This window comes from Spinacia oleracea, chromosome 5, assembly GCF_020520425.1.
Source record: "Spinacia oleracea cultivar Varoflay chromosome 5, BTI_SOV_V1, whole genome shotgun sequence".
Classification (NCBI taxonomy): domain Eukaryota; kingdom Viridiplantae; phylum Streptophyta; class Magnoliopsida; order Caryophyllales; family Amaranthaceae; genus Spinacia; species Spinacia oleracea.
The window spans coordinates 32,814,598-32,833,673 of NC_079491.1; the positions used below are offsets into that span (position 1 = coordinate 32,814,598).

A 19,076-nucleotide genomic window follows, 5' to 3' on the forward strand; every position below is an offset into this window, starting at 1 on the left:
CATAGACTTGCTTGAGAGGTGTAGCATCGTTCAGCAGATGCCTAAGGTATTTTCCAAGTGATTTGAACTTAAAACTGTTGCATTTGGGTGTAATTTCAGCTAAGCTTACCTGATAAACTAGTTGCACCATGCATTAGGGAAAAACGTCAGTCCATGACATTACGCTTCATAAAGCCGCAAAATAATTCTTGTATATAGACCTAAAGCAAATATTTTCATTTATCAATATCTTTATTCTCGACTATCAAATACCCATCGTGTTCGACACAAATTTCATACTTCTCTATCTCAAAATAAATGTCAATATAACTATATACAGAGTTTAATTATCCTACAAAAGAACACTAAAGTTCTTTTAGAGAATTACAGAGTACGAGGATGTACCACAACTGCTAGCAAAGTTACAACGTACTCTCTCCGTCCCTAAAATGAATGTCTATCAGCCTCTGTTTCTGCACCATGTTTAATTAGTCACAGTTTTGAATGACATAGTATTACTATTGCTACACAAGAATTTGAATGTGACAATAAGTAGCAAGAATTTAAACAAAGATGATAGTGTAAACGCAAAAAGAGACATGTACAAAAAGGACCAAGCAAAGCTGCCCAGTTGGTGGATTTAGAGAGATGGATTGACCATAACTTCTTTGTAAAGACCAAATTTACAGCTCGGTACCAGTTATACTATCAGAGCAAAGACCAAAATGAAGTACTCCGTATATGTTAACTCTTCTAGTTTCAGTCAACTGTCAAAATCGACGATGGATCATATGATTTATATCAAGCATAGGACCAGATGGGCATTCAAATGGCTGATGACCACGGTCACCGCAGACACTACACATGATCATGAACATGCATTGATGACTTATGTGCCCCGGACATCCACAATTTCTACAGTAGATATTATACAACTGGCCCCCAACAATTGGCGGGCCACCAAACATTAGTGGTGAAGGAAATTGTGGCTGGAATGGTAGCGGGAGAGCTTGATTCGGACATTGTCTGGCCACATGTCCAGATAAATTGCAGGTGTTGCAAATGGGAACATTTAGACACTCTCGAGCTAGGTGGCCAGGTTTTCGGCACTTGTTGCATGCTTTTTCATTGATACAGTCTGCTGCCAAATGCCCTGGCTGGAAACAGTTGCTGCAAACTCTAGGATCGCACGATTTTGGACATTCACGGGCCAGATGACCCATCTTCTCACAGGAGTGGCAAATAGGTTGATTCTTGCATTCCGTAGACAGATGCCCTGGTTCTTTGCAGTTCCAACACATCGTTTTTGAGTTACAGTCAGCTGCCATGTGCCTAAAAGCCGTGAAATAGACTATTAAACAAGAGAACCTTCATAATGATAAGCCAGTTAGCCAGACTAATAAATAAGTTCCAAAGGTTTGTGCAACATGCATAGCAGGAAAACCTGTGAGGGCTGTAACAAAGGGGAAGCCAACATTCGAATCCACAGCCATAGTTGAGATAATTCCAATATTTTTTCCATTTATCATTCAAAAACAGGGGGTGGACTAAAGGGGCCAAATGATAAGTTAACAGAACACCAATGAGTCTATCCCTCCGTCTCAGTTGAAAGATATCATCAGGGAATGACATACAGATCAAGGAGAAAAACAAAAAGTGGGTAGGTGGGCCAAACTTCGGACAAAATGTAGAGAAAAAAATTACTAAAAGTATTACTCATATAGTGTTTTAACTATTAGACAAAAACTGTTAACTTACAAAGGGATGGAGAGAGTATTTATATCTTGTCACTTTATTATTCCCATGTAAACTTCCTTAAGGTTTGCTATTAAAGGAGCAGTGCTTAGGTTCCTCAACTCTCAAGATTGCCCGACAATTTTGGTTCCTATGCTCTTGGTATTATCCCGATCCAAAATCCCGAAACTCCTTGGTGGAGCCACCATCAAACAGACACCAGCCAGACCACGCGCTTTCAACTAGTAGTATTAACTTCTAACTGAATTATACATATAGAACAATTACTTGCCTCAAAAAGCATAACGAAAAGTTTGAAGAGTTTGACAAAACTGATCACAGAAGGTTAGGCCTCCTACTATGTTGCTTGGTGCTGTCTGCTACTTTCCAGGGATGAAGGTAGTGCAGACACAAAGATACAATAAGGACATGCATTAAAAGGCACCTGAAAGGCTAAAAATCAGTAGATTCAGCCCTTTATTTGTTCCCATACTCTAAGACGTCGCAGAGTAATCTGAAATCAGAGGCATCCCAGACGAGTCTCACCAAGACATCCAAACAATTAAAGTTTTGTTTTCCGGTTGACAAGTCATAAAGGAGACAAGGAGTAGAAGCTTAAGACTTAGTAGAGGTGAAGGTCTACCCTGTAGGTAAATAGTTGCAAATTAGGATGGGACTTAACATTCAGCGGGTGCGAGCCAATTGAGCACATTAGTCACATTACGACTTCACATTCAGCTGGTGCAAGCTTATTGAGCATGTTAGTCACACTACTACATTGTCCAAAGTTTATAATATATCTGAAAAGTAGAAAGTTACTGGAAAACAATAGGAACAAATATAATTTTCTATTCAGGAAACATCGACTGAATAAGAATAATCTTTGGATGTGTCACACATAGGACTAGATAGAGTTACTGAACTTCTGAAAGGGTTGATGAATATGTGTGAGGATGCCTATAAAGAGGCAAAAAAGGAAGCAAAGAAGGTTGTACGGGATGCAAGAGCAAAGGTGAATCGGGATCTTTATGCAAGCTTGGATACGATTATACGAAGGTGAGAAAAGGGCATCTATAGATTGGCTCGTATAAGAGATAGGTAGACGCGAGATCCGGGAAAGGTTAGGTGTGTAATGGATGTGGAACAAACAGTCTGGTTAGAGATAAGGAGATAAAAGAGAAATGCAGATCGTATTTTGATAACCTATTTAATGGACATAGAGAGCAAGATTCTGGAGATATAAGTATCTCTCACGATATGGTCAATCGTGAATTTATGAGCATAATTAGAAGGAAAAATCAAAATGACATTGAAAAAGATAGAATTGAAGAAAGCAGTGGTGGCATCCCTGTCGAAATCTAGAGATGTTTGGGGAGAGAGAAAATTAATTATTGACAACTTTCTTCAACAAGATTTGGAGAAGAAACGAGATGGAATTGGAGTGAAGGAAAAGTACGCTAATCCCTTTGTACAAGAATAAAGGAGACAAGATAACTATCGAGGGATCAAACCAATGAGTCATATTATGAAACTCTGAGAGCGATTGAACATAGGTTAAGGAGAAGTGTGACGATTCCGCGTACCAATTTGGCTTCATGCCAGGAAGATCAACTATGGAGGTCATTCATCTTATAAAACAATATGAAACAACTAATGGAAACTATCGGGATAAAAAGAAAGATTTACATATGGTTTTTATTGATTTGGAGAAGGCATATGATAAGGTACCGAGGGAAGTGCTTTGGTGGGCTTTAACAAGGAAAGAAATTTCGCACAAATATATTAACATCATTAGCACGAGTGTGCATAAAGGTGTTGGAAAGACAAAGACATAGGAGTCCTATCATGATTGGAGTGCATCAAGATCCGCACTTAACCCTTTTTCTCTTTGCCATAGTAATGGATGAATTCACGAGTACAATTTAGTATACCATAGTGCATATTGTTTGGAGATGATATTGTGTTGTGAAAAGAAAGGTGTGGAAAGTAAGTTGGAATTATGGAGGCATACTTTTGAATCTCGTGCCTTTAAGTTGAGTAGAAGTAAGACACAATATTGGAGTGTAAGTTTAGCGGTGATAGAAGCAGAGAGGTAGGGACGATCACCTTGGATGAGAGGACTGTAGAAGGTTCAAATCAATCACCTTGGATGAGAGGACTGTAGAAGGTTCAAATTTCTTTCGCTATCTGGGATCTATTATTCAAAAGGATGGAGATGCCGCCCATACAACTAAATCAGGTTAGTTGAAGTGGAAGAATGCTTTAAGATTTCTGTGTAGGCATGCCCCATAGATTGAAGGGAAAATTCTACCGTAAGTCAATGATACGTGCACTATTATATGGTCAATGATACGTGCACTATTATATGGTACAAAATGTTGGATTTAAAAAAGTGGCACATGCACTATGAATATGTTGTTAGATGTGTAGCCATACAAGAAAGGATCAGTTGAGGAATGAAGGGAAAAGAAAGAAAGTTGGGGTTACACCGATTGAGAAAAAGATTAGGGAGAATCAACTAAGGTGGTTTGGCTATGTAGGACGGAGGCCAAATAATGCACCGGTTAGAAGGATTGAAAAGTGGCAAATGGATGGAATTGTAAGGGGTAGGAGAAGACCACAAACATAGAAGAGGGTGATTGAGAGTGATACAAGTTTATCGGGGATTGAGGAAAATATGGCATTGATAGGATGGAGTGGAGGGAGATAAGACATGTCGACGACTCGACATGATTTCTTTTCCATCTCTTTCTCTTTTTTCTATTTTCTTTGCAAAGTTCTCTTTTTTTCATATGTTTGTTATTGTTCCAAAATATATTTTTGCCTCTTCTTTAAACCAGCTTATCTTGTTTTCGTGTTCCCTCTTTTTCGTGCCTCGTGTCTACTCTCTTTAACGGTTCATGTTAGCCGACCGTAATCATTGACTGAAGCTTGATAGTTGTTGTTGTTGTATGCCTATTTTCTTGAATAAGTTCAAGAGCTACCAATGTAAAAAATGTAAGCATAGTGAAATTTAGGAAGAGAGTACACATAAAATGGGAAAATGGGAGAAAAGGATACGAGGGGAGAGTCAGAGAGGATGAACTGATGAAGGAGATATTTTACAGGAGAAAACGACTCTCCAGTGGTCCAGGAGGCTGGAAAATGGGAGTTTAGCTATCGTTGTCCTGTGTTGAGTTGAGTGCTATAGTCGTCTAAGTGCAATTATATAAGAAATAAAGTGCGCTACTGCCATCAAATGTGTTCTTCCGTCGTGGAAAAGTTTATCCATGCCCCATTTATCATATCCAAACTCTGAAGTCCCCGGTATTATGTAATGATTGACAAGTGATCTTGATTAACAATATCACTGTCACCCTCGGTCACTTAATGGATTGATTGTATATGACATCAGAGCTCTGTATCTATCACCTGCTCTCATTACTAGCTAAAAGAGTTTTCCAGCAGAATGTAAACAAACTTTGCCATTTTCGTCCAGGCGGTTTTCATTGTTCGTATTCAAAATACAGCCCCCATCACCCCAAGACAAACTAAAAAAAAGGTTCTTTCAGCTTCAGTTTCGGAAGCAATGCATAGATAATTGACTCTCTGTTAGGATTTCTATTCAAGTTTACTCTTGGCACTGAAGAAGCTTCGAACAAGCAGGGGACTGAATGCATGGTCTAAACGAACAATGTAAGCGAGATATCAAACTAACCTAAATAAAAGTATTGTTGAATTTCACTATATAACAATTTTACAGAAAATAAACAGATCAGGGCCTACAGAAATCAAACATAAGGCAGTATTTTTAAGCTGTCCAGCTATTCACCCCTTTCAAACACATTCTTGCAATAAAAAGAAGGGTAAAATGCAAATTTTTTAGTGAATCACTGCACTCACTTTGCTCATAACAACCATTCAGAAGGCATCCCTCCTCGGCATTCAATTTTGTCACTGGTAAAAGTTCGAATCAAGTCTAATTAAAAAAATAGTCCTATAATTTCCTTAAGCAAACAAGTATTAATCAAATAATGTCCATCTCAAGGAATGACACTGTCATCTGTTTTATTAGCAACCTCAAGTAGTCACCACGGGGATAATACTACAATAGTACTGAACTTCTAGTCCATCACATGCAATAATTAGCCTAAATATACTTGAAATAAAATCTGATTCCTTCCCAATTTCAGAACCTTGACCAACTCTAACAGCAGAGTCAGGAATTAAACTACTAATTTTCTGATTGCTTAGCTAAGAATGACTTCAGGATTTTACTGAATCTAGACACATCAGTCACCAACAACAACAACAACAACAACAACAACAACAACAACAACAAAGCCTTAGTCCCAAAATGATTTGGGGTCGGCTAACATGAATCGTCGTAGGAGATTGTCATTGTCACCAATCAAACCAGAAAGGAGCAGGAAGTAAAAAGAAAAAAACAAGGAAGAGAAAGTGAAATTAATGAAAGTAGGATAAGAGAAAATGTATATATATATATATATATATAATAGAAGAAATATTGTAAGAAATAAAAATAAGTAAAATTTAAAATAAATGAATAAGTAAAATAAGTGCATTTCAAAATAGCATGTGGAATTAAAAAAGATTTGAAAGAATTTTAAAAATAAAATAAAAGTAAAATAAAAATAAAAATACAAATAAAGAGAATAAGAAACATTGAAGTTGTGTAAGTCAAATGAAGTCATCAATGTATATTCTCTCCCTCCACTCTGTCCTATCGAACGCCATATTTTCCTCAATCCCAAGAAAGCTCATATCGTGCTCAATCACCTTCCTCCAAGTTTTCTTAGGTCTTCCCCTACCCCTTGCAATTCTATCCCTTTGCCACCATTCTATCCTCCTAACTGGGGCATCATTTGATCTTCTGCTTACATGTCCAAACCATCTTAAACGATTTTCCATCATCTTAAACTCAATCGGTGCAACCCCTACTTTCTTCCTAATAATCTCATTCCTCAAACGATCCTTTCTTGTATGCCCACACATCCAACGTAACATGCGCATCTCCGCCACATTCATCTTGTGCACGTGACAATGTTTTACTGCCCAACATTCCGTGCCGTATAACAAAGCCGGTCGAATTGCCGTGCGGTAAAATTTTCCCTTCAATCTTTGGGGCATGCCTGAGTCACATAGGAACCCCGTGGCACCTTTCCACTTCAACCAACCTGATTTGATTCTATGGGCCACATCGCCATCCAATTCTCCATCCTTTTGGATAATAGATCCTAAATAACGGAACATTTCAGAGCCTTGGACAATTTTCCCATCTAAGGTTATCGCCCCTGTCTCTCTATCTTGGACTCCACTAAACTTACACTCCATATATTCCGTCTTGTTTCTACTCAGCCTAAAACCCCGAGATTCCAAAGTTTGTCTCCATAACTCCAACTTACTTTCCACTCCTTTTGTTTCATCAATCAACACAATATCATCTGCAAACATCATGCACCAGGTTATACCATCTTGGATTGACCTCGTCAATTCGTCCATGACTATAGCAAAAAGAAACGGGCTAAGTGCGGAACCTTGATGCACTCCAATCGTAATGGGGAATTCTTCGGTCTTACCAACACTAGTCCTCACACTCGTACTAATTCCCTCATACATGTCCTTGATGATATCAATATACTTTCCTCGGAATTCCTTTCTTACTTAATGCCCACCAAAGAATTTCTCTTGGTACCTTATCATACGCCTTCTCCAAATCAATGAAAACCATATGTAAATCCTTCTTCTTATCCCGATAATTCTCCATTAGTTGCCTTATAAGATGAATGGCCTCCATAGTCGATCTCCCAGGCATAAATCCAAACTGGTTCTCCGAAATTTTCACAGTTCTCCTCAATCTTTGCTCAATAATCCGCTCCCAAAGTTTCATAGTATGACTCATTAGTTTGATTCCTCGGTAGTTGGCACAATCCTGGACATCACCCTTATTCTTGTACAAGGGGATGATAGTACTTTTCCTCCACTCTAACGGCATCCTATTACTTCCCCAAATCTTGTTGAAAAGAGTTGTTAACCATACAACCCCTCTCTCTCCCAAGCATCTCCAGACTTCGATAGGTATACCATCGGGACCCAGCGTCCCATCTTTTTCAGTGCCATTTCGACTTCTCTCTTTTGAATTCTTCGCATAAAGTCTAGGTTAACCATATCTCGAGGGATATTCGTATCCCCAATATCGCGTCCTTGGTCCCCGTTGAACAAGTTATCAAAGTGGAACCTCCATCTATCCTTGATTTCCTTATCTCCCACCAAAACTTTTTTATCAACATCTTTCACACATTTAATCCTCCCGATGTCTCGCGTCTTTCTATCTCTCATTCGAGCAAGCCTATAGATGTCTTTCTCCCCTTCTTTTGTATCCAATCTTGCGTAAAGATCCTGATTCACCTTTGCTCTAGCCTCTCTTACAGCCTTCTTTGCTTCCCTTTTAGCCTCCTTGTACTTCTCGTAGTTCTCATCACTTCTACATTTTCCCAACTCTTTATAGCACTCTCGTTTGCTCTTTATAGCTTGTTGCACAACTTCGTTCCACCAGGATGTGTCCTTACTTGGTGGCATGATTCCTTTAGATTCCCCTAGGACCTCTTTCGCCACTCCCTTTATGGTGTGCTCCATTCTTGCCCATAATGAGTCTATATCCAAATCCATATCCCCGGCCCAAATACCTTCACTTGCCACCTTTTCCACGAATTTTAGTTGTTGCTCCCCTTGAAGTTTCCACCACTTGATCCTAGGCTCCACTAGTGGTCTTCTCCTCCTTATATAACTTCTACCTCGAAAATCAAGGACCACAAGCTTATGTTGGGTTGCAGTACTCTCACCCGGAATCACCTTACAATTGGTGTAGCACTGTCTCAAAGCATTCCTTACTAAAAAGAAGTCAATTTGACTCGTATTATCTCCACTCCTATAGGTTACTAGATGAGAGTCTCTTTTCTCAAACCAAGTGTTCATTATTCCCAAGTCATAAGCCAATGCAAAATCCAAAATAGCGTTTCCCGCTTCATTCCGCTCCCCATACCCAAAACCACCATGAATGCTTTCAAATCCATCGCGACTCGAGCCTACATGTCCGTTGAGATCCCCACCAATGATCAGTTTCTCACTTCTAGGGACACGTTGCACCACTTCTTCTAAATCCTCCCAAAATTCTTGTCTAGTTGAAGCATCTAGTCCTACTTGTGGTGCATAGGCACTCACAATAGTTACAACTTCATCCCCTATCACAAGCTTAATACTCATAATTCGATCATTCTTTCGGGACACGTCCACTACATCATCAATATATTCTCGGTCAATAAGGATACCTACCCATTCCTACCCCTAGTTTTTCCCGAATACCAAAGCTTATAACCCCATGGAGCTATTTCTCTTGCCTTGTTTCCAACCCACTTAATCTCCTGCAAACATAATATGTTAATTCTCCTCCTTCTCATAACCAAACTCCAAAAAAAGGATCAGTTTCCTCCACAAGATAAATTCAAGTCAAGGTTCTGATAAGGTGAGGCAGGAGTTATTTGCCACTGGTATTGACATAGTTTTCTGGAATTAACATCAAAACAAACCCTTTCCTCACCCTCTTCCCCATTGAATAACAAAAAAGAAAGTAAAAATAAAAAGAAAATCATAACATGAATATCTGACAACGATTTTTGCAAAGAAATTGTTTGCACTCAGTTTAAGCAGAATGGAACAGTAGACAAGTGGTAGCATTATAAACCAAAATGAACTTGTTAAGAGTTTAAGTTTCATAAAGTTACCCAGGCTGCCCACAGTTGTTGCACACAGAAGCATTTGGACATTCTCTAGCAAAATGCCCAGGCCGCTTGCAGTTCTTACATAGGTAATTTTGCCTGGAAGAGCAATTTACAATCAAAGCAAAGCAGTAGTTAGTAACAGAGGAGTAAAACAAGAATAAAAACAGTCTGTTACAAGCACAAGCAGACAGCTCATTTTAAGAGAAGACTAATAAAATTAAAAAATAATCCTGAAACTAGAAAAGTCACAAACATAGATCCTAAACTAGGAAAGTCACAAAAAAGTCCGGTTAGAAGCATTTTCCGTCGACAAAGATTGTTAATTTTTTTAAAGATGTTTTATGAAGTTTGGCGATCAAAGAAAACAAAATGAGAAACCACGTGATACAATTTGTTCAATCGATATCGATAATTCAACTCAATGCATATACTAAGCGAAATGGAATGAGTAATGTACTAATTTCTTCCACACTTCAAAACACAAAGGTGAAATTGAAATGAGTAGTTTAACATTCCCAAACTGCATTCAGTATTTGAAATCAATTTTATGTTCCCATATGCAATCTTAAGGTACTTTGAGCTTTCCTCTATTTCCATTTAAGAAACAGGCACATTGCTTGTTAGCTTCCAGTCCATAAATCTGCTGCCAGGCTACAAAATTTACCATCCCTTCATGTCTTATCAAGCCTATGGAGCAGTGTCATTAAACACTGGCAAAACATAAATTGGAAGCTTACTGTCCATAATAGTTCCGAAAAACATACTGCCCGGAGAACTTAGAGAATCCTAAACATGGTCAAAGTAACAGCCAAAAATATTCATTGTGTGAAAACAAAAAATTTTGCTAAACAACATCCCGTTTGGTATCGTTTTTTGTTTTCAGTTTTCTGTTTTTTACAAAACTAAAAACCAAAATATGTACACCACAAATAGTTTCTAGTTTTTGTTGTCAATTTTCAAAATCAACATGATTACAATTTACTATAAATATGACTAATTTTGAGTTCATGATTCAATCTAAATCATATGACTTTCAAAACCAAAAACTGGAAACTCACAGTGATACCGAACAAGCCCTTAAATTACCTCCTCGAATCCTTCTACTGCACAGCTTCTAAGTTGCTTTTGTTTCCAGAAAGGTAGAAAAACAAACAACAAATTGAAGGGGAATTCTGGATTCATCCCCGGAAGAAATATCCTTATTTATCATTATCGGAATAACACTAATGACTAATCCATCACTGAAGATAACTATCAGATTACACATCAAGGCAAAGGCATAATGGAAGAGTGAAGCCCAACAACATTGAATTTGCAACATCTGCATAGAGCGAATAGTGAATACATCGTGTTTCAATCCCTCTAAAGCCCGCTCGCCTGTCTACACTCCGACCCAAAAAGCACGCACACTTCGTATCCTAGAAAGATCTACAGGAAAACATACTTGGAAGAGTTGGAAACACCTTTTCATTTAATAACAAAGCCAACTACATAAATGCTTATTGATGCCATTCTCAGGAGATTAAATCCTAAAGACCTCATAAATCCTAAAGACCTCATTTTAATTTAAGTTGCAGATGACTTTTCAAGTACCAACACGAAGGTGTTGTAAGCTGCATAAAATGGCCATCAGACTGGCGCGCATCATGCATGAAGTGAGGAAACCTAAATAGAAGAGGAGCCTAGAGAAATAACAAGTGGGGAATAATTTTGTGCCCTTCCCCCACCCTCCAAATGTTGCCCTGAATTCTGACACAATAGTAGGTAATCCGTCCGAGCATATACTCCCCAAGTTCCACAAAGGACGGAGGAGGAATCCCAAAATTGTAAGGCTAGCCATTAAAAAGAGAGTATAATCAAGGTTTCCTTCCTTCTTTTTTTGACCTAACCACATCATGTGATCAAGAGTAGTAAGCATTATATCCATAGCATGTGTGCCTGAGAAAAGCATGACACCAACTCAACACCTTAGTTTTAAAAGGCGCGAGCGCACCAAGGCGCAAAGGTCCTTGGGGCCTTGGCGCAAGGCGCACATTTTTTATAAATTTTTGTGGTATTTATTTTCGGGAAAAAAAAAATCAAAATAGTATTACTGGTTGTCACAAAGGGCTAAAGTAGTTACAGTAAAATTGAAAGCCTTTTTGAGGGGGAAAAACCAAACAGAAAGGGTTAAAGTAACTATTTAGTCACGGGCTAATTATTTAGCTTATCAAAAGAAGTGCACCACACCTTACATACAACAATTACTTTAAAAGAGACATGGGAGAAATATAAACATTTAGGTGTTGGAGAGCCATTAAAGTCACGTGATTTGCCCATTTTTAAAAGAAAATATTACTTGTCAACAATTGGAGCCTTATACCATAAGGGGCATAAGGCGTTGCGCCTGTCTACGCTCCGACCCAAAAAGTTGCAACAATGTGTATCCAAGAAAGATCTACAGGAAAAATCATACTTGGAAGAGTTGGAAACACCTTTTCATCCAAACTTATATGCATGATTATTGATGCCACTATCAGGAGATTAAATTCTAAAGACCTCATTTTAATTAAGTTGGAGATGACTTTTCAAGTACCAACAGGAAGGTGTTGTAAGCTACATAAAACGGTTGTCAGACTGGCGCTCTGTGCACATCATGCATGAATGTGGAAACCTAATTAGAAGAGGAGCCGAGAGAAAATAATAAGTGTTGAATAATTTTGTGCCCCTCCCCCACGCTCCAAATGTTGCACTGATTTCTGACAAGATAATAGGTAATCCGTGCTAGCATATACTCCCCTAGTTTCGAGGACGGAGGAAGCATCCCAAAGTTGTAAGGCTAGCCATTAAAAAGAGAATATAATCAACTGGTGGTTTCCTTCCTTCTTTTTCTGAACTAACCACATCATGTGATCAAGAGTAGTAAGCATTTTCTCCATAGCATGTGTCCCTGATAAAAGCATGACACCAACTCAACACCTCGATTTTAAAAGGTGCGAGGCGCACCAGGAGGACTTGTCCTTGGGGCTGAGGCGCAAGGCACAAGACGAAGGGGCGAGCCTTTCGCACGCAAGGCACAAATTTTTGTTAAAACTTTTTTGTGATATTTATTTTCGGAAAAAAACTCAAAATAGTACTTCCTGTGTTCATAAATACTCGCAACGTTTGTCACTTTCACGCATGCCAATGCACAATTTAGATCGTCAATATCTTAAATTCTCTTCAAGCAAAAATTATAAAAATTTATATTTTGAAAATACGTATTGAGACGAATCTAACAAGATCACACATGACTATGTTTTATTTGACATATAAATCACCAACAATAGTCAAAGTGGAATATGTGATTAGTGTAAAATACCAAACGTTGCGAGTATTTATGAACAGAGGAAATATTACTTTTGTCACAAAGGGATAAAGTAATTACAATACAATTAAAAGCCTTTTGAGGGAAAAAAACCAAACAAAAAGGGTTTAAGTAACTATTTAGTCAAGGGCTAAATATTTAGATTATCAAAAAAAAGTTCACCACACCTTACATAAAACGATTACTTTAAGAGAGACAAGGGAAAAATAGAAAAATTTAGCGTTTCTCTCTCCTCTTTTCAATATAGTAAATTTTGACCGTTAGGGAGACACCAAAGCAGTGTTTCAAAAAGCGCGCTTAAGCTCTGAAGCGCGAAACTCAAGGGCAAAGCGCTTAATTAGGCTGAGCGAAACTTTTGTGATTAAGCGCGCCAAAGCGCGCTTTTTGGCGCTTCGTTGAAATTCTTCTTTTTTTTAATCACTTTACGTTGAAAGCTCTTTTATATATTGTTGTTGTGTTATGGACCACACCCTATTAATCCTTAACAATAGAAAGTAGGCCAGGAGCCCAAAAGAAAAGGAAAAAGAAGAAGACAACAGTCACAACAGTTGTCCCTAGCTTCTTGATAAACAATATGTTATATGCTTTATTTTTGTAAAAACAAAGAGTATATATATTTTTGTGGTTATTTTAGTGAGATATATATGCATAATAGTAGAAAAATCTTTAATACTTAAAAAGTGTGCTTCACTTCGATGAAGAGCGCGCCTTGCGCTTAAGCTCTAGGACTCATATCGCTTTAGTGCGTGTTGCGCTTCTTTATACACTGCACTAAAGTCACGTGATTTTGGCCATTTGTTAAAAGAAAATATTACTTGTCAACAATTGGAGCCTTCTACCATAAGGCGCTTAAGGCGTTGCACCTTGAGCTTGAGAAAAGGCGCAAAGGTGCGCGCCTTTTGGAGGGTGCCTGATCGTGTTCATGGCTAATGGTTAGGCGCATGATCTGCACCTTGAGCCTAGGCGTTTTTAAAACTAAACTCAACACATAAGGAATATTTAGTTTGGTGTAAAACGTTATCATGAAAAAAACTATCCCATTTTACGTGGTTTGGCTTGGCAAGGATGGAAAACAACTTTTCATCTCTCTTTAAGGTGGAAAAACCTTTTCTATTTGAAAGGAAGGGAAATCACTTTTCCTCCTTACCTCCCTCTTCCTTCTTCCTATCTATCTTCACCTATCTTCTCCCATTTTCTTTTTCCTGTGAATTTTCTTGCAAAGAACCAAATAAAGGAAAACTGGTTTAAAATTGTGTTTTTCCATGGAAAATCATTTTTCATCGAAAATGTTCTACGCCAAATTAAAAGGAGCCATAGAGAAAAACAAACAAACATGCACATTATATGCATATGTTAGGTAATCCGTCCTAGTACATACGGAATACTCCCCTAGTTCCAAAAAAAATGGTTTTTAAGAAAAACGTTAAATTTCCTACAATCATTGATACCCAAACGAAGAAAAGCCTCTAACATGTGGAGTCGGAGGAAGCATCCCCAAATTGTAAGGCTAGCCATTAAAAGAGTATTATCAAATGGTGGTTTCCCTCCTATTTTTTATTTAACCACGTCATGTACTCAAGAGTAGTAAGCATTATATCCATATAGCATGACACCAACTCAACACAGAGAAAAAAAACAAATATGTACATGCATACAAATATACAATACATCTAACCAATGTTACCTAATTCCCTAATCACCCCACGAACCGAGAACCGGAAAAGCAATTTACAACATGAAAATGGTATATTTTTGTTTTAATTTAGCAAATTAGGTAGCGAATTGAGAACCCGTACCCAATCTCATACTAGAGAATCAGGTAACAGTGCATCTAACACTCATTACGCAAGTTCAATACAGATCCCACGAGATAAAAACTCCCTTATTCCTATACTCACATCAAAAAATTTCAACAATAACATAAAATACATTTGTAAATACACGTATAGAGCGAGCTAGCCTTCCCACCTTCCCCGATTCCCCCCCCCCCAAAAAAAAAGAACAAAAATAATGGAGAGAGATTACCTGAAACCTTTGCGATCCTTTTCGTATGGAGCATATGATGGCCGTTCCTTGTTTCGGAAAACTCTACCCCTTGAATCTTTGTTTGCATCCATAACGTACCAAGACAACAATCTAGCGATATATCATTCATCGACATAGATCAGAACCTCTTCTATGCTTAAATGTTTAAGTAATGTTTCCGGTTTCATTCATAATTATCCATGATACGACTTAATGGTTCGAAAGACGTAAATGGTAGCCAGCCTGGGCGAAAAATTTTGTAGTGTAATTTTAGTTACGGCCCCCCTAAAATTTGTGTATAATTGTATAATTACATAGTATATTGCTTAATTTTTTTACCGGCTCCCCTCGTAAAACCGTTCAAGGTCCGTCACTGACGGTAAGCAGCCTGCAGCCTACAACACATAGCCAATTGCTAATATTCTCACAGCCAATTATCACTATTTATAAGTTTTCCAATACCATTACAAGGTTATCGCCACAATTCACGAACTATAGAAGCGTTCAGGTAGTTAAACACCAATAATCTAATTGAGCAATCATTTTAGAGTATTATAGCAAATTCATAAGTACAATTGTCCCAAATGTACTTTAATCTCTGTTGTTATGAGCTTCGATGCTGATTTCTCAATACAATACAACACTGTAAAATAAATATAAAAAAAACTAATTCATTGCCATTAACTAACATATATAATCATCAAGCAACAAAATTAGGAAAAACGTGAAAATGAAATTCAAGAAACAAAAAGAAAAAGAGTAATTAGAACAAGATAGACAGAATCTTGGTTCCAATTCCGATGGTATAATCAAAATCAGGAATCTATCGAAAAATTGAAAAAAAAAAAAAAAAAAAAAAAAAAAAAAAAAAAAAAAAAAAAAAAAAAAAAAACAGGAATGAGGGGAGAAAAGAATACCGAAGAGAGAGAATAGAAGAGGTGGAGAAGGCTGTGTCTGCCGCCAGATTATTTGCAGCTCTGCCGCTTGGATGGGTGGCTAAAAAGAGTACAATAATCGAGCGTGCAATCGGCAATGAAAGTGTCGCCGTCGAAAATTTTAGCAAGAACTGGGAGTGTGTATTTCCCGGATGAGTTCGTGTACTTACTCCGTTTTTAAATACTAGCAGAGTCGGTTACTTTTACGTATGTCAATGCACAACTTTGATCATTTATCTCTTAAATTATCTTTAAGCAAAAATTATAAAAAATTGATATTTTGAAAATACGTATTGAGACGAATCTAACAGATCCAACATGGTTATATTTTATCATATATATATAAAACATAACAATAGTCAAAATAAATTATATGAATAGTGTAAAAAGTCAAAACGTTGCGAGTATTAAAAAAACGGAGGAAGTGTAAAAGTTGGGGAAAATAAACGGCAACTTTTGTGTAAGACCGCCTTATCGGAAAGACCATTTTAGTTGCTTAACTAATTGGTTAAATTTTTAACTAATTGGTTACATTACTTAATTAATTGATTCACTTGATTAACTAATTACTTCCTTTGCTTAACCAATTGGTTTCAGTGCTTAACTAATTAGTTCAAATGGTTAACTAATTGGTTCCATTGCTTAACTGATATGATACCAAAGTGGTCTTTTGTGTAAGACCGTCTTATATTTTATCATATATATAAAACACAACAATAGTCAAAACAAATTATGTGAATAGTGTAAAAAGTCAAAACGTTGCGAGTATTAAAAAAACGGAGGAAGTGTAAAAGTTGGGGAAAATAAAAGGCAAATTTGCTAAAATCAACCTTCTATAATCCAAAATTAGTGAGAAACAACCTTTTAAGAAAAACATTGTAAAAAAAGACCTAAAACTAAACAAAAATGCGAGAAACACCCAAAATCTATTTTCAGGCGGTGGCTCAAACATTCCGGCCATTGACTCTTCAATTTGGCTAACCACACCCATTTTCCCACCAATTTTCCTCTTAAAAGCTAATCCTTTAACAAAAATAACAAAAAATAAATTTCACTTACATTTCTGTTCTCTCTATTCTTCTACCCCATAACACGATTTTTTTTCCCTGCTCATACAAAATCAAAGAAATTACAAGCTCCAAAGGTTGTTGTTTTCTCAATTTAATCATTCACCAACATGCTTCGAATGTCTACATCTAGATTTTGGTAAGTTTTGTGTATCAATTTAGTAGAATTGTAGTGTAGGAAAGTTGGGATTTTGCCCCCATTGACGCTACACGCGAACAAGTAATAACACCTTATTCTGTAGGGCGAATAAAGGTGTCTAGGGGTACTGGTTGGCCTTATTATGTAGAGGTCTCTCTCGTGAACGAGTATGTTAGGTATCTTTGCCAGTTATTGTGGTTCGTTGTACTTATTCACAATACATTTTCGTCATATCGCCCAAGATAATACCATTCGGATAAATAACATTCGTCTTTTCATTAGTTGACACATTTTCAGTTATTTTGACTTTTTTTTAAAAATAAATTATTCTGTAATAAACCGTAGGAGTTCTTGTTAAATTTATCTCAATATATTTATATACGCGTATATTTTTCAGAATTCGCAGCAAAATAGCTCTAGTCTCTTCTTAAGCAGATTCAGAATGTTTAATGTCTTAGAAGACTAAGTTAGCAGTTTGCCGTCTGGGTGGCATGTACTCCGTAATTGGCTTGGAAGTGTTGTCATTAACGTTTGTTTTCCATGTTCTTTTAATGAAATAAATTCTTACTTTCCCAACAAAAAAGAATATCAATGGTTGCTTATTGATAATAGAAAATAGGGAAATTGTCATTGGTAGCCTTCAACTTTTGTTACTTAGTTTTGGTAGCCTAAAAATAATAGAATTTTCAAATATGACCCTTAACTATGGTTTAACTAATTTTATAGCACTAATGCAGCTTATTTAGGTTAATTTCAATTAATTGCTAACTATGGTTAACAAAATACCCCACATTAATCTCTTCAAAACCCACGATTCTCCATTTCCTTCCTCTTTGATCAAACTGCAAAACTAAAAACCCTCTGAAAAACCCTCGTTATCTGAATCTTTATACTCTCATTCAAAATCTCAGAATTGTACTCCCTAAATTAAGGTTTGGTTGTACAAGGTTGATTGTTTACGGGCTGCTCTCAAATTTGGCCAACGGGTTAAATTGTCTGGGTTAATTTTTGTGTGTTTGTTTGGAGACAATTGAGGTAAACTAATTATAACTCCTTGATGCAATAGGTTTTTATCAAATTATGAATTTAAGCTCTGTTGTTGTATTTAATTCTTGAATATATTATGAATTTCATTGAGTGAGATCAACCTATGTAGTTTGCTACTTAATTATTTGCATATAGTTTGCTAAGTTTTATTGGCTTATGTTTATCACGTTGTCGTAGTTTATACAAGAGAGTGGATGTTGACTTTTAATATGCTCTGTTGTGATTTAAAGTTGTACTAATTTTGGGTTTCTTTAGACCAATTTATGTTTTATTGTTGGGTTCAGTTGTTAGCTTCTTAAATAGATGAATTTGAAACCATCAAATTACCACTACAATCACTCGCAAGGCTAATACTAGTCACCTATATATTATACTATACTCGGTAAAGTTAAATTATTGCTAGATATTATGTTAACCATAGTTAGCAATTAATTGAAATTAACCTAAATAAGTTGCATTAATGCTATAAAATTAGTTAAACCATAGTTAAGGGTCATATTTGAAAATTCTATTATTTTTAGGCTACCAAAACTAAGTAACAAAAGTTGAGGGCTACCAATGAGAATTTCCCTAGAAAATATTACGGAGTAACATTAGTAAATTACTTTGATGCTGGAACATAACATGTGAGTTGACCGTTGCGAAGATAATAGCAAAGAGATTATTTAAGCCTAATAAAAAGCCAATTATTATTGATAGGATTAATAATTTTTTGGTGAATTTTTTGAAGGGTTTTCTTGGAGTAAATTGAAGAAGTAAGGAATAAAAATTGGTAAAATAAGGATGGAAAATCCGGCACATTGGACCCATGTAGAGACCCAACGGCTAGAGCCTTTGTGAATGAAGTAAAACTTAGCCAAAAGTGAGGAGGCTAAAGAGCCTACAAAGAGGGACATATAGTTTATGGCTAATAACCAGGGTCGTCTCAAACATTTAGGAGGCCCTGTTCTAATCTTAAAAATTGGGCCCCTAATACTAATGTTGAAATTGAATTTACTCCTAATTTCACCGCATTTATTTTTTAAA

The 19,076-nt window shown here is 36.8% G+C and overlaps 1 protein-coding gene across 2 annotated transcripts; it reads right to left on the minus strand.

Moving 5' to 3' along the window:
- Positions 1–212: 212 nt before the first annotated feature.
- On the minus strand, positions 213–15,966 carry LOC110798239 (zinc finger protein GIS2). 2 transcript variants are annotated; one of them, XM_056829208.1, is made up of 4 exons: positions 15,780–15,966; positions 14,863–15,505; positions 9,495–9,587; positions 213–1,311 (listed from the first exon to the last, which is right to left on the minus strand). In XM_056829208.1, the coding sequence occupies exons 2-4, from the start codon at positions 14,952–14,954 to the stop codon at positions 750–752; spliced, it is 747 nt and encodes a 248-aa protein (XP_056685186.1). In that variant the 5' UTR covers positions 14,955–15,505; positions 15,780–15,966; the 3' UTR covers positions 213–749. The 2 variants fall into 2 exon arrangements, with proteins under 2 accessions (XP_056685186.1, XP_021859106.2); XM_022003414.2 differs by having other exon boundaries at positions 14,863–14,973; positions 15,780–15,965.
- Positions 15,967–19,076: the final 3,110 nt, after the last annotated feature.